Source organism: Oncorhynchus tshawytscha, linkage group LG11 (genome assembly GCF_018296145.1).
Source record: "Oncorhynchus tshawytscha isolate Ot180627B linkage group LG11, Otsh_v2.0, whole genome shotgun sequence".
Taxonomy (NCBI): Eukaryota; Metazoa; Chordata; class Actinopteri; order Salmoniformes; family Salmonidae; genus Oncorhynchus; species Oncorhynchus tshawytscha.
The window spans coordinates 46,657,599-46,673,137 of NC_056439.1; the positions used below are offsets into that span (position 1 = coordinate 46,657,599).

Here is a 15,539-nt window from a genome sequence, read left to right on the forward strand (position 1 = left end):
AGGCACAGCCAGGTAGCTGTGGAGAATACCCTCTCGCTAGGGACAGAGGTCCCAGGCACAGCCAGGTAGCTGTGACAATGTCAGCTGCTGTGGAGAATACCCTCTCGCTAGGGACAGAGGTCCCAGGCACAGCCAGGTAGCTGTGGAAAATACCCTCTCGCTAGGGACAGAGGTCCCAGACACAGCCAGGTAGCTGTGGAAAATACCCTCTCGCTAGTGACAGAGGTCCCAGGCACAGCCAGGTAGCTGTGGAAAATACCCTCTCGCTAGTGACAGAGGTCCCAGGCACAGCCAGGTAGCTGTGAAGAATACCCTCTCGCTAGTGACAGAGGTCCCAGACACAGCCAGGTAGCTGTGGAGAATACCCTCTCGCTAGCGACAGAGGTCCCAGGCACAGCCAGGTAGCTGTGGAAAATACCCTCTCGCTAGGGACAGAGGTCCCAGACACAGCCAGGTAGCTGTGGAAAATACCCTCTCGCTAGTGACAGAGGTCCCAGGCACAGCCAGGTAGCTGTGGAAAATACCCTCTCGCTAGTGACAGAGGTCCCAGGCACAGCCAGGTAGCTGTGAAGAATACCCTCTCGCACAGCCAGGTAGTGCCTTGCTAACATGGCAACATGAGTGTATATTAACTTTTTGGTCTTCCACCATGTAAGTGGATCAGCATCCAGGGGAATACAGTCCACTTCCCTGTATGAGGTCACCTCCTCCTCTATGACCTTTGACTTGGTTCCCTGCTCCTGGGTCGTGAACAACTCCCCAAAAAGCTCAGCCATGACATGCTTCTTTTCTGGAGGAGAACACGACAGGGTCGTCTCTGGAGAGGGGTTGGCTCCTGTGGTATCTGTGGCTTGACCCTGCAGAATTAAATTAGATAAATTACTCTCTCTGAAGTGGCTTTAAAAATTTGATTTGTTGTTAGAAATATATATTAGGCACTATTATTACAATTATTACTTTATAATGAATTGTTAAATCACTCATTAATAAAATAATAAATGTCACATTAACAAAATAAATACAATACCTGTTGTATACTGGTCACAATCTCTGCTGTGAGTTCATTGTAGCTTCTCAGACGAGCAGCAGCATCCAGGTGTAGCAGGGACCTCACATCCCTTACTGCGGGTTCATCTTCATCAGATGCCACCATTGATTCCAGGACCATTGTTTTCATAGGAGGGACCATGGAAACTGATGGAATGCTCTCAGTGCATATCAGTGTTGAGACTGTTTTGAGAGGTTTGCACACTTTAATAACTTCCTCTGCTAGTCTTATGTCATTTTTTAGATAAAGTCACCAATATCTTTGACATTGTTCCTCACAGCTTGATCAGTCAGTGTAGAATACACCCCAACTTTCTGCTCAAGGTATCTCTCCACCATGTCACAGCTTGATCAGTCAGTGTAGAATACAATACACCTTTCTGATCAAGGTATCTCTCCACCATGTCACAGCTTGATCAGTCAGTGTAGAATACAATACACCTTTCTGATCAAGGTATCTCTCCACCATGTCACAGCTTGATCAGTCAGTGTAGAATACAATACACCTTTCTGCTCAAGGTATCTCTCCACCATGTCACAGCTTGATCAGTCAGTGTAGAATACAATACACCTTTCTGCTCAAGGTATCTCTCCACCATGTCACAGCTTGATCAGTCAGTGTAGAATACAATACACCTTTCTGCTCAAGGTATCTCTCCACCATGTCATGGCTTGAATTCCATCCAGTCGGGACATCTTGGATTCCTTTTGCACTTCATCTAAAACCAAAGGCTAACACAAAAGAAGCTAGTGATCATACTTGTCATATGCAAGTTACTGTGTGGGGAATGTTTGTCACTGGCTAACAGCTCTTTTGTCATTTGTATGTACAGTTGAAGTCGGAAGTTTACGTACACTTAGGTCGGAGTCATTAACGCTTGTTTTTCAAACACTCCATAAATTTATTGTTAAGAACTATAGTTTGGCAAGTCGATTAGGACATCTATATTTTTCCAACAATTCTTTACAGACCGATTAATTCACTCTATCACTATTCCAGTTCCACAATTCCAGTTATTTAAAGGTTAAATATATATTTGTTTAAATAGGCTAGCTTACCTATCAAATAGCATTCCCTCAAGATTGGGCTGATTTCCAAAATATTTAATATTGAAATTTCTTGATATGAAACTTTTAAGTAAAATATCTACATTGGTCAGTCCAAAATGGCTTTTTAGCTCTGTCATGAAAATAGATTTATTTCCGATTTACCAAGTCATTTACAGTTTCCATGTCTTTTAGTTTTCCATGAAGACCATTTTTTATCGGCGAATTCTGAAAAGGGTTGTGTTTTTAGTGAGTGATATTGTTATTGTAGAATACTTTTCATTTTCTCCCATATTGTTATAGTGTTCTTAACTATGAAGTAACCATGTTCTTAGCTGTATCCTTTGACAATAGACGTGAACAGATTCTGGGGATGAGCATGCCCATCTTTAATATGTTCCCATTGTTCCTCTTTTTAGTGCATTTAACTATATGTCGCAAGTAAAAGCCCTCGGTGGGTCTGGGAGGTTAACACCACCCTCCGGTGGGTCTGGGAGGTTAACACCACCCTCCGGTGGGTCTGGGAGGTTAACACCACCCTCTGGTGGGTCTGGGAGGTTAACACCACCCTCTGGTGGGTCTGGGAGGTTAACACCACCCTCTGGTGGGTCTGGGAGGTTAACACCACCCTCTGGTGGGTCTGGGAGGTTAACACCACCCTCTGGTGGGTCTGGGAGGTTAACACCACCCTCTGGTGGGTCTGGGAGGTTAACACCACCGCATGGGTCTGGGAGGTTAACACCACCCTCTGGTGGGTCTGGGAGGTTAACACCACCCTCGGTGGGTCTGGGAGGTTAACACCACCCTCCGCATGGGTCTGGGAGGTTAACACCACCCTCCGGTGGGTCTGGGAGGTTAACACCACCCTCCGGTGGGTCTGGGAGGTTAACACCACCCTCCACCCTCCATGGGTCTGGGAGGTTAACACCACCCTCCGGTGGGTCTGGGAGGTTAACACCACCCTCCGGTGGGTCTGGGAGGTTAACACCACCCTCCGGTGGGTCTGGGAGGTTAACACCACCCTCCGGTGGGTCTGGGAGGTTAACACCACCCTCCGGTGGGTCTGGGAGGTTAACACCACCCTCCGGTGGGTCTGGGAGGTTAACACCACCCTCCGGTGGGTCTGGGAGGTTAACACCACCCTCCGGTGGGTCTGGGAGGTTAACACCACCCTCCGGTGGGTCTGGGAGGTTAACACCACCCTCCGGTGGGTCTGGGAGGTTAACAACTGGGAGGTTAACACCACCCTCCGGTGGGTCTGGGAGGTTAACACCACCCTCCGGTGGGTCTGGGAGGTTAACACCACCCTCCGGTGGGTCTGGGAGGTTAACACCACCCTCCGGTGGGTCTGGGAGGTTAACACCACCCTCCGGTGGGTCTGGGAGGTTAACACCACCCTCCGGTGGGTCTGGGAGGTTAACACCACCCTCGGATTTAGGAAGATGTAAAAACAGTCCTGTATGAAGTCCTGTTGTGACCGAGTAGTATATATATTTTTAAAGAATGTCCTAGTTGTGGTAATTGGTATTACCGAGAATAAATCTAAAAACTTCGGGAGCCATGCCATTCTAAAAAGGTTTATGAACTGGGTGTTTCAAGCCCTGAATTATGATTGGCTGATAGCCGTGGTATACCATGGGTATGACAAAACATGTATTTTTTGCTGTTCTAATTATGTTGGTAACAAGTTTATAATAGCAATAAAGCATCTCAGAGGTTTGTGATATATGGCCATTTTATACCATGGTTAAGGGCTGTATCCAGCCACAGCCCTTGGCCATGGTATATTGGTCACATACCACACCCTCCTGTGCCTGAATGCTTATTTATTCTACCTGTAAAATGTATGGGAATATTGTTCCATTTTTAAAAATATCTGCTTTAATATTGTTCAGTAATAGGATGTCAGGTGTTAGTTGTGCAGAGGTGAGAACGGAGTCGGGCGCAGGACACACAATCCCCCCGTCGATGGGGTGGTAGTTGAGTCGCCTTCATTTTACAGAAGGCGAGAGCCAAATCAGCATATTCAGGGGGGATGTTCATGGTGGAGACCTGGTTTGGACTCTACACCGTAGTTGCACCTATGGAAACCCCTATACACCTCCCTGAACACTGACGTGACTCCTGTGGCGGGCCGGGTGCGCAGTGCGCGCTAACCAAGGTTGCCAGGTGCACGGTGTTTCCTCCGACACATTGGTGCGGCTGGCTTCCAGGTTGGATGCGCGCTGTGTTAAGAAGCAGTGCGGCTAGGTTGGGTTGTGTATCGGAGGCCGCATGACTTTCAACCTTCGTCTCTCCCGAGCCCGTACGGGAGTTGTAGCGATAAGACAAGATAGTAGCTACTACAACAATTGGACACCATGAAAATTGGGGAGAAAAAGGGGTAAAAAAAAAAAAAAAAAAGTCCCTCGACTTTCGAGGTGAAAATGATCGATAGCAACAGCTCATGGTCCTCCTGGAATCAGAAGTTTTTTTGACGCAATGGAGGAACGTAGTCAGAGAAATGCTTATGAATGTCTTGCTAAAGCTGTGTATGCAACTGGTTCACCTCTGATGCTCACAGGCAATGTGTATTGGAAGAGATTTCTGAATAATCTTCACCCAGCATACACCCCTCCAACCAGACATGCTTTATCTACTCATTTGCTGGATGCAGAGTTCAACCAAGTTCAAGTGAAGGTCCAGCAAATCATAGAGAAAACAGACTGTATTGCAATCATCTCTGATGGGTGGTCAGATGTTTGTGGTCAAGGAATAATTAACTACATCATCTCCACCCCTCAACCAGTATTCTACAAGCGCAAGGGACAACAAGGGACAACAGACACACGGGTCTCTCATTGCAGATGAGCAGAAGGCAGTCATCAATGACCTTGGACCACAGAAGGTATTTGCACTGGTGACAGACAATGCTGCCAACATGAAGGCTGCTTGGTCTAAAGTGGAGGATTCCTACCCTGGATTCCACCCATTGACTGTGCTGCTCATGCATTGAATCTGCTCCTCAAGAACATTTTTTTTTCTTTTTTTTACATTTAACCTTTAACCTCTAACCACTAGGCTACCCTGCCGCCCCAGGGCACAACATCATGGCACTGAAATCAATGGATACACTCTACAAGAGAGCCAAGGAAATGGTTAGGTATGTGAAGGGTCCAAGTTATAGCAGCAATCCACCTCACCAAACAAAGTGAGAAGAATAAGAGCACCACATTGAAGCTGCCCAGCAACACCCGTTGGAGTGGTGTTGTCATCATGTTTGACAGTCTGCCGATATGGACAGCCCCATCAAGAGGATCCTCCTGGATGATGTATTTTGGGAGAGAGTGGTAAGCAGCCTGAAACTCCTGAAACCTATAGCAGTAGCCATTGCATGGATTGAGGGAAACAATGCCTTCCTGTCTGCTGTTCAGACTCTGCTTGCAGATGTAAGAGAAGAAATCCGTACTGCCCTGCCCACTTCAATGTTGCTCCAAGACAGAGGAAACTGAAATAAATCAAAAAGCGTGTAGTCTTCTGCCTGAAGCCCATACAACCCGCAGCATACATATTGGAACCAAAATATGCTGGCAAGAACATCCTGTCTGGTGCAGAGATCAACAAGGCCTATGGTGTCATCACTACTGTGACTCACCACCTTGGCCTGGTTGAGGGCAAGGTTCTTGGCAGTCTGGCAAAGTACACTTCCATGCAAGGGCTTTGGGATGGAGATATGGCAGTCGTGCCAACATATCTCGTCAGCCACCTGGTGGAAGGGACTTTGTGGATCTGAGGCTCTTTCCCCTGTTGCCTCCATCATCCTCCAAATCCCACCAACATCAGTTGCCTCAGAGCGCAACTGGTCCTTGCTTGGGAACACACACACCAAAGCACGCAACAGGCTGACCAATAGTTTCTCTGTACTAACTCTACAGTCTGGACTCTGTCCCTCTTTACTGACTCTACAGTCTGGACTCTCTCTGTACTGACTCTACAGCCTGGACTCTGACTCTCTGTACTGACTCTACAGTCTGGGCTCTGACTCTACAGTCTGGACTCTGTCCCTCTGTACTGACTCTACAGTCTGGACTCTCACTCTCTGTACAGACCCTACAATCTTGTCTCTCTGTACTGACTCTACAGTCTGGACTTTGTCTCTCTGTACTGACTCTACAGTCTGGACTCTGACTCGCTGTACTGACTCTACAGTCTTGTCTCTCTGTACTGACTCTACAGTCTGGACTCTCTCTCTGTACTGACTCTACATTCTGGACTCTGTCCTTCTGTACTGACTCTACAGTCTGGACTCTCTGTCTCTCCGTACTGACTACAGTCTGGACTCTGTCTCTCCGTACTGACTCTACACTCACAGAGTGAGTGTCTGTGAGGTGTTTGCCTCTGCCTCACTCTCTGTTTCTCTCCTTGTCTCCCTCCCCAGACATACGGTATGGGAGGGGAGACCCTGCGCAGTCTGACAGAGAACCTGTGCGTGGTGGCCCACTCCCTGATCATGGGCATCCAGATCCGCTGGAGGGTAAACACCTATGATGGGCAGAGCGCCACCAAGCTGCCAGCCAGCGTACTGCAGGTGGTGCTGGAGCTCATCACCTCCGCAAAGGGCCTCTTCTCCCTGCTCAACAGGTAAAGTACACGCGCACACACGTGCACACACACACACACACACACCACAGCCTTGTATTACATCAGATTTAGGCATAGTATCATATAGGTAGGGACATTGGACTGTTAGGTCCTGTGACTAGGATTCAGAGTTTCACCCGTGTCTGGGTGTGTATGCAGTAGTCTATGATTTCAATTTATTATAATAATAAGTTATCTGTAATATATTCTCTTAGGCTACAGCTTATTTTTACATTTATTTAACCTTTTATTTAACTAGGCAAGTCAGTTAAGAACAAATTATTATTTACAATGCGGCCTACTCCGGCCAAACCCGGACGACGCTGGGACAATTGTGCGCCGCCCTATGGGACTCCCAATCACGGCCAGATGTGATACAGCCTGGATTCGAACCAGGGACCGTAGTGACACGCATCACGCACCAGGCCTCCTGTGCGCCTCCAGGGTCCAGTACGCCCTGTTCCTGCTCCTCGCACTTGCCCTGAGGTGCGTGACCCCAGCCCGGTACCACCAGTGCCGGCACCACGCACCAGGCCTACAGTGCGCCTCGGCAGTCTAGAGCGTCCGGCGACAGTTCACAGTCCGGAACCTCCAACGATGGGCCACAGTCCGGGGAATCCAGCGACTGGCCACAGTCCGGGGTCTCCAGCGACGGTCCCCAGTCCAGAACATCCGGCGATGATCCACGCAGCGAGGCTCCCCAGCCCGGGGGACGGGCGAGGATCCGCAGTCCAGACCTCTAGATGATCCACGGGTCAGTGCTTTATTATTTAGCGGACTCAGTGTAAAGAAGGGGGCTGCGTCCAGAACCAGAGCCGCCACCGAGGTTAGATGCCCATCCAGACCCTTTAGGTTTAGGTTTGTCGGGAGTCCGCACCTTTTTGTCCTGTCACGCCCTGACCTTAGTTATCTTTGTTTTCTTTATTATTTTGGTTAGGTCAGGGTGTGACAAGGGTGGTTGGTTTAGTTTTTTGTATTGTCAAGGTGTTTTTGTCCTGTAGGGTTTTTTGTATATCTATGGGGTTTTAGTATGTCTAGGTATATGTAGGTCTATGGTGGCCTGAATTGGTTCCCAATCAGAGAAAGCTGTTTATCGTTGTCTCTGATTGGGGATCCTATTTAGGTTGCCATTTTCTATTTTGGTTTTGTGGGTTATTGTCTATGTGTAGTTGCCTGTCAGCACACGTGTCGTATAGCTTCACGTTCGGTTTGTTAGTTTGTTTAGTGTTCTTCGTGTAAATAATGTATTCTTATCATGCTGCGCCTTGGTCTCCTCTATACGATGAACGTGACAGGCAGACGGCAATGTAGTGCGCTGCCAACCCACAGCTCTCTGCAGTCCTCCCCCAACAGTAAGGCTAGCCTATTCTCATCAGAGATCTTTTGAGTCCTTGAATAAGGGTTTCAAATTGGGGGAAAGGAAACTAATTGTTTTTTAGTTTTTTTTTACAATTTGTCAGGAAATGCAGCTCTGTTTCAGGTTCTGCTGTGGTGCAGTGGTTGCACAGTCTTTCCTCTACAGAGAGCCAGGTTTTCCTGTGTCTACCCATCTCAATGGCAAGGCTGTGCTCACTGAGCCTGTACTAAGGTTTTGATAAGTAACCATGGTCAAATTGTTTGTTATTTTGTACTGTCCATCTAGGGCCAGATAGTACTGCATTTTGCTTTGTTCTTGTGTTTCCAAGTTAATGTAGTTTTGACTGTGTTGTAATTTGGTTTATTCTGATTGATTGGATGTTCTGGTCCTGAGACCTCATTGTGTTAGTAGAACAGCTTAGTGAACTCAGCCCCAGGACCAGCTGGATGAGGGTCCTGAGGCTTCAGTGTGTTAGTAGAACAGGTTAGTGAACTCAGCCCCAGGACCAGCTGGATGAGGGTCCTGAGGCTTCAGTGTGTTAGTAGAATAGGTTTGTGAACTCAGCCCCAGGACCAGCTGAATGAGGGACTCTTTTCTTTGCTCAGCTCTTGGCACTGCAGGGCTTGGTAATGAAATGAGAGGGGGATCATACTTTTTGGAGAAATGTCCTCTGGTCTGATGAAACAAAAATAGAACTGTTTGGCCATAATGACCATCGTTATTTTTGGAGGAAAAATTCTTGCAAGCCGAAGAACACCCTCCCAACCGTGTAGCACGAGAGTGACTGCATCATGTTGTGGGGGTGCTTTGCTGCAGGAGGGACTTGTGCAATTCACAAAATAGATGGCATCATGAGGCAGGAAAATTATGTGGATATGTTGAAGCAACATCTCAAGACATCAGTCAGGACGTTAAAGTTTGGTTGCAAATGGGTCTTCCAAATGGACAATGACACCAAGCATACTTCCAAAGTTGTGGCAAAATGGCTTAAGGACAAGAAAGTCAAGGTATTGGAGTGGCCGTCACAAAGCCCTGACCTTAATACTATAGAACATTTCTGGGCAGAACTGAAAAAGCGTGTGCGAGGAAGGAGGCCTACAAACCTGACTCAGTTACACCAGCTCTGTCAGGAGGAATGGGCCAAAATTCACCCAACTTATTGTGGGAAGCTTTTGGAAGGCTACCCAAAGCGTTTGACCCAAGTTAAACAATTTTAAAGGCAATGCTACCAAATACTAATTGAGTGTATGTAAACTTTGTGATGTGATGAAAGAAATAAAAGCTGAAATAAATCATTCTCTTTACTATTATTCTGACATTTCACGTTCTTAAAAAAAAAAGTGGTGATCCTAACTGACCTAAGACAGGGAATTTTAGTAGTATTAAATTTCAGGAATTGTTAAAAACTGAGTTTAAATGTATTTGGCTGTGTATGTAAACTTCCGACTTCAACTGTATGTGTGTATGTGTATATATGTATGTGTATATATATTGTGCCAACTAGTATAATGTACAAATGACGGTGGGATAAATAAACAGCTCAATGCATTTACATTGGTGACCTCTTACCCATTTCTATCCTAATGTTATGTTGGATTGTTCTCATGGGTTGTGTTCTCATGGGTTGTGTTCTCATGGGTTGTGTTCTCATGGGTTGTGTTTTCCTCCATAATGAATGCATCATTTGAGTCTTTAATGACATTGAAATCTGCACATTTTATTTTATTTCTAGATTCAATCCATATATCCCTTTCTTCATTGGTCCATCTGTGTGTGTCCAGGTACCAGTTTACCCAGCTGAGTGGTTACACGTCCAGTAGGAACATCATCACCTACTGTAAAGACCTGGGGACCGCAGTACACAAGGTAGTCTACCTCTCCTACTGTAAAGACCTGGGGACCGCAGTACACAAGGTAGTCTACCTCTCCTACTGTAAAGACCTGGGGACTGCTCCTATGTTAAAGACCTGAGTCGTGTTCATTAGGCCACGCAATGGAAAACGTTTTTAAAATGTTTTGAAACATAAAGCAAAAAGTAGTGTTTCTTATTGGACTCTTGTTTCTTATGTCCAGGTAGTCCCTCCTTGTTTCAGTCTGTTTTCTTGCATTTGTTACCTCTTGAACACAACCCAGTGTTCCAGCATGGCTGTTTTCATTGTACAGGCGCTCACTGCTGAATGAATGACTGTCGAGTAACCTGACCAGGAAACACTCTGGTCCTTATTAACATTGAATGAATGGCCTTGAGGTGAATTAAATCTGAATTAGATTCCTAGTTGGACCAAACAATACTTAGCAGACACATTTGATCTTTGGAGGAGGCGTACACAAGGCAGGCTGGAGGAACCACCAGTGTGTTTGTGTTGCTGCTTTCAACAGCCACCAATGGTGTAAAATACTTAAGTAATAATAATACTTAATACTTGAAAGTACTAAAGTCTTTTTTGGGGGTATCTGTACTTTACTATTTATATTTTTTACTACTTTTACTTCACCACATTCCTGAAGAAAATGATGTACTTTTTACTCCATACATTTTCCCTTACATCCAAAAGTACTAGTTGCAGTTTGAATGCTTATCAGGACAGGAAGATGGTCCAATTCACTCACTTATCAAAAGAACATCCCTCGTCATGACTACTGCCTCTGATCTGGCGGACTCAATAAATGCATGCTTCGTTTGTAAATGATGTGCCCCTGGCTATCTGTAAATAAATAGAAAATGGCGCCGTCTGCTTTGTTTAATTTAAGGAATTTGAAATTATTTTCACTTGTACTTTTACTTTTGATACTTAAGTATATTTAAAACCAAATACTTTTAGACTTTTACTCGTTACTGTGTAACTTTCACTTTACTTTTTCTATTAAGTTATCTTTACTTTAACTCAAGTGTGACAATTGAGTACTTTTTCCACCGCTGCCCTAACACAGCACAACAGCAAACTCACTCCTCCTATTGGGCAATGCACAGACCAACCACATGCATTCTTTATCTGACTGCATCAAATCAAATGTATTTATATAGCCCTTCGTACATCAGCTGATATCTCAAAGTGCTGTACAGAAACCCAGCCTAAAACCCCAAACAGCAAGCAATGCAGGTGTTGAAGCACGGTGGCTAGGAAAAGCTCCCTAGAAAGGCCAAAACCTAGGAAGAAACCTAGAGAGGAACCAGGCTATGAGGGGTGGCCAGTCCTCTTCTGGCTGTGCCGGGTGGAGATTTATAACAGAACATGGCCAAGATGTTCAAATGTTCATAAATGACCAGCATGGTCACCATCCTGAGATAAGGCCGAGTATAGCCCACAAAGATCTCTGCCACGGCACAACCCAAGGGGGGGCGCCATCCCAGACAGGAAGATCACATCAGTGACTCAACCCACTCAAGTGACGCACCCCTCCTAGGGACGGCATGGAAGAGCACCAGTAAGCCAGTGGCTCAGCCCCTGTAATAGGGTCAGAGGCAGAGAATCCCAGTGGAGAGAGGGGAACTGGCCAGGCAGAGACGGCAAGGGTGGTTCGTTGCTCCAGAGCCTTTCCGTTCACCTTCACACTCCTGGGCCAGACTACACTCAATCATTTGACCCACTGAAGAGATGAGTCTTCAGTAAAGACTTAAAGGTTGAGACCGAGTTTGCGTCTCTCACATGGGTAGGCAGACCATTCCATAAAAATTGAGCTCTATAGGAGAAAGCCCTGCCTCCAGCTGTTTGCTTAGAAATTCTAGGGACAATTAGGAGGCCTGCGTCTTTTGACTAACGTACGTGTAGGTATGTACGGCATGACCAAATCAGAAAGAGCAAGCCCATGTAATGCTTTGTAGGTTAGCAGTAAAACCTTGAAATCAGCCCTTGCCTTAACGGGAAGCCAGTGTATGGAGGCTAGCACTGGAGTAATAGGATACTTTTTTGGGGTTCTAGTCAGGATTCTAGCAGCCGTATTTAGCACTAACTGAAGTTGATTTAGTGCGTTATCCGGGTAGCTGGAAAGTAGAGCATTGCAGTAGTCTAACCTAGAAGTAACAAAAGCATGGATTCATTTTTGGACAGAAAGTTTCTGATTTTTGCGATGTTACGTAGATGGAAAAAAGCTGTCCTTGAAACAGTCTTGATATGTTCGTCAAAAGAGAGATCGGGGTCCAGAGTAACGCCGAGGTCCTTCACAGTTTTATTTGAGACGACTGTACAACCATCAAGATTAATTGTCAGATTCAACAGAAGATCTCTTTGTTTCTTGGGACCTAGAACAAGCATCTCTGTTTTGTCCGAGTTTAAAAGTAGAACGTTTGCAGCCATCCACTTCCTTATATCTGAAACACAGGCTTCTAGCGAGGGCAATTTTGGGGCTTCACCATGTTTCATTGAAATGTACAGCTGTGTGTCATCCGCATAGCAGTGAAAGTTAACATTATGTTTTCAAATGACATCCCCAAGAGGTAAAATATAGAGTGAAAACAATAGTGGTCCTAAAACGGAACCTTGAGGAACACCGAAATTTGCAGTTGATTTGTCAGAGGACAAACCATTCACAGAGACAAACTGATATCTTTCCGACAGATACGATCTAAACCAGGCCAGAACTTGTCCGTGTAGACCAATTTGGGTTTCCAATCTCTCCAAAATAATGTGGTGATCGATGGTATCAAAAGCAGCACTAAGGTCTAGGAGCACGAGGACAGATGCAGAGCCTCAGTCTGATGCCATTAAAAGGTCATTTACCACCTTCACAAGTGCAGTCTCAGTGCTATGATGGGGTCTAAAACCAGACTGAAGCATTTCGTATACATTGTTTGTCTTCAGGAAGGCAGTGAGTTGCTGCGCAACAGCCTTTTCTAAAATTTTTGAGAGGAATGGAAGATTCGATATAGGCCGATAGTTTTTTATATTTTCTGGGTCAAGGTTTGGCTTTTTCAAGAGAGGCTTTATTACTGCCACTTTTAGTGAGTTTGGTACACATCCGGTGGATAGAGAGCCGTTTATTATGTTAAACATAGGAGGGCCAAGCGCAGGAAGCAGCTCTTTCAGTAGTTTAGTTGGAATAGGGTCCAGTATGCAGCTTGTAGGTTTAGACGCCATGATTATTTTCATCATTGTGTCAAGAGATATAGTACTAAAACACTTGAGTGTCTCTCTTGATCCTAGGTCCTGGCAGAGTTGTGCAGACTCAGGACAACTGAGCTTTGGAGGAATATGCAGATTTAAAGAGGAGTCCGTACTTTGCTTTCTAATGATCATGATCTTTTCCTCAAAGAAGTTCATTCATTTATTACTGCTGAAGTGAAAGCCATCCTCACTTGGGGAATGCTGCTTTTTAGTTAGCAGCAGTGAGGGCTCTTCGATACTGCACGGTACTGTCTTTCCAAGCTAGTCGGAAGACTTCCAGTTTGGTGTGGCGCCATTTCCGTTCCAATTTTCTGGAAGCTTGCTTCAGAGCTTGTGTATTTTCTGTATACCAGGGAGCTAGTTTCTTATGACAAATGTTTTTAGGGGTGCAACTGCATCTAGGGTATTGCGCAAGGTTAAATTGAGTTCCTCAGTTAGGTGGTTAACTGATTATTGTCCTCTGACATCCTTGGGTAGACAGAGGGAATCTGGAAGGGCATCAAGGAATCTTCGTGTGAGAATTTATAGCACGACTTTTGATGCTCCTTGGTTGGTGTCTGAGCAGATTATTTGTTGCGATTGCAAACGTAATAAAATGGTGGTCCGATAGTCCAGGATTATGAGGAAAAACATTAAGATCCACAACATTTATTCCATGGGACAAAACTAGGTCCAGAGTGTGACAGTGAGTAGGTGTTGGACAAAACCCACTGAGTCGATGATGGCTCCAAAAGCCTTTTGGAGTGGGTCTGTGGACTTTTCAATGTGCATATTAAAATCGCCAAAAATTTGAATATTATCTGCTATGACTACAAGGTCCGATAGCAATTCGGGGAACTCAGTGACGAACGCTGTATATGGTCTAGGAGGCCTGTAAACAGTAGCTATAAAAAGTGATTGAGTAGGCTGCATAGATTTCATGACTAGAAGCTCAAAAGACGAAAACTTATTTTTAATTTTTTGTATATTGAAATTTGCTTTCGTAAATGTTAGCAACACCTTCACCTTTGCGGGATGCACGGGGGATATGGTCACTAGTGTAACCAGAATGTGAGGCCTCATTTAACACAGTAAATTCATCAGGCTTAAGCCATGTTTCAGCCAGGCCAATCACATCAAGATTATGATCAGTGATTAGTTCATTGACTATAACTGCCTTTGAAGTGAGGGATCTAACATTAAGTAGCCCTATTTTGAGATGTGAGGTATCACGATCTCTTTCAATAATGGCAGGAATGGAGGAGGTCTTTATCCTAGTGAGAGGCGAACACCGCCATGTTTAGTTTTGCCCAACCTAGGTTGAGGCACAGACACGGTCTCAATGGGGATAGCTGAGCTGACTACACTGACTGTGCTAGTGGCAGACTCCACTAAGCTGGCAGGCTGGCTAACAGCCTGCACCCTATTTCATTGTGGAGCTAGAGGAGTTAGAGCCCTGTCTATGTTGGTAGATAAGATGAGAGCACCCCTCCAGCTAGGATGGAGTCTGTCACTCCTCAGCAGGCCAGGCTTGGTCCTGTTTTCCTGAGTCCCAGAAAGAGGGCCAATTACCTACAAATTCTATCTTTTGGGAGGGGCAGAAAACAGTTTTCAACCAGCGATTGAGTTGTGAGACTCTGCTGTAGAGATGTTGTGAAACTCTGCATGCTCGGAATAGTTTAGGTACCTTGAAGAAGCAGAGGTTGACTGTTGATTTTTGTGATAGGAAATTATGTAAGAGAGGGAGAAGGTGGGTGAATGTGTAGTTAATGTGATCTGTAATGCCAGAGTTAAACTTCCAGTTATAAACTGGTTACTTGCGACTTGTGAAAAAGACAGGCCTGGATTTGTCATAGATAGTACCTGAGGGAGGGACTGAGAGAGGGGGAGCATGGGCGGAATGGATTTGTGATCTTTGGGGAGGGGGGTAGCTGGGGCGGGATGGATTTGATAATCTTCGGGAGAGGGAGTGAGAGGGGGTGAGAGAGTTAGCCATCTCCAGGGGAGCAAAGGGCGGGAGGGAGTTGGAGATCTTCGGCGGAGGGAGTGAGTGAGAGACAGGGAGCAGGGGGAGGGGGGGACTGATGGAAGGGTTCAGTGGAACTCAACTTGTAGTTCACCTGCTGTGAGTTGCAGTGCAGTCAGACCAATGAGAGACTGATAGAGGGCGAAAGAGAGGACACAGTATTCAGGGAGCAGAGATATCCCCGAGTACAACATTTAGAGCTCTGACTGGCAACACTATTTGCAGCTCTGGATAGTTTCCAGACAAAGTAGGTAGATTACAACTCTGGGGCTTTTTTCTGCTGGCTTTATTGCAGTTTGATTGAATACTGTAGCTAACTGGTTTGTGTTTGTGGATGTCTGTTTGTGGATGTCTGTTTGGG

General features: G+C 45.7%; 1 protein-coding gene across 3 annotated transcripts in view; it reads left to right on the top strand.

Annotated features, from left to right (window-relative positions):
- The window catches only part of LOC112262078 (connector enhancer of kinase suppressor of Ras 1), a 121,689-nt gene that overhangs the window by 16,648 nt on the left and 89,502 nt on the right, over positions 1 to 15,539 (top strand). For 2 of the 3 annotated variants that reach the window (XM_042330184.1, XM_042330185.1), the window contains exons 3-4: positions 6,512 to 6,714; positions 9,853 to 9,985. In XM_042330184.1, the coding sequence (XP_042186118.1) occupies positions 6,512 to 6,714; positions 9,853 to 9,985 (336 nt within the window). The remainder of the gene's footprint in view (positions 1 to 6,511; positions 6,715 to 9,852; positions 9,986 to 15,539) is intronic. The other variant, XM_042330186.1, reaches the window with a different exon arrangement.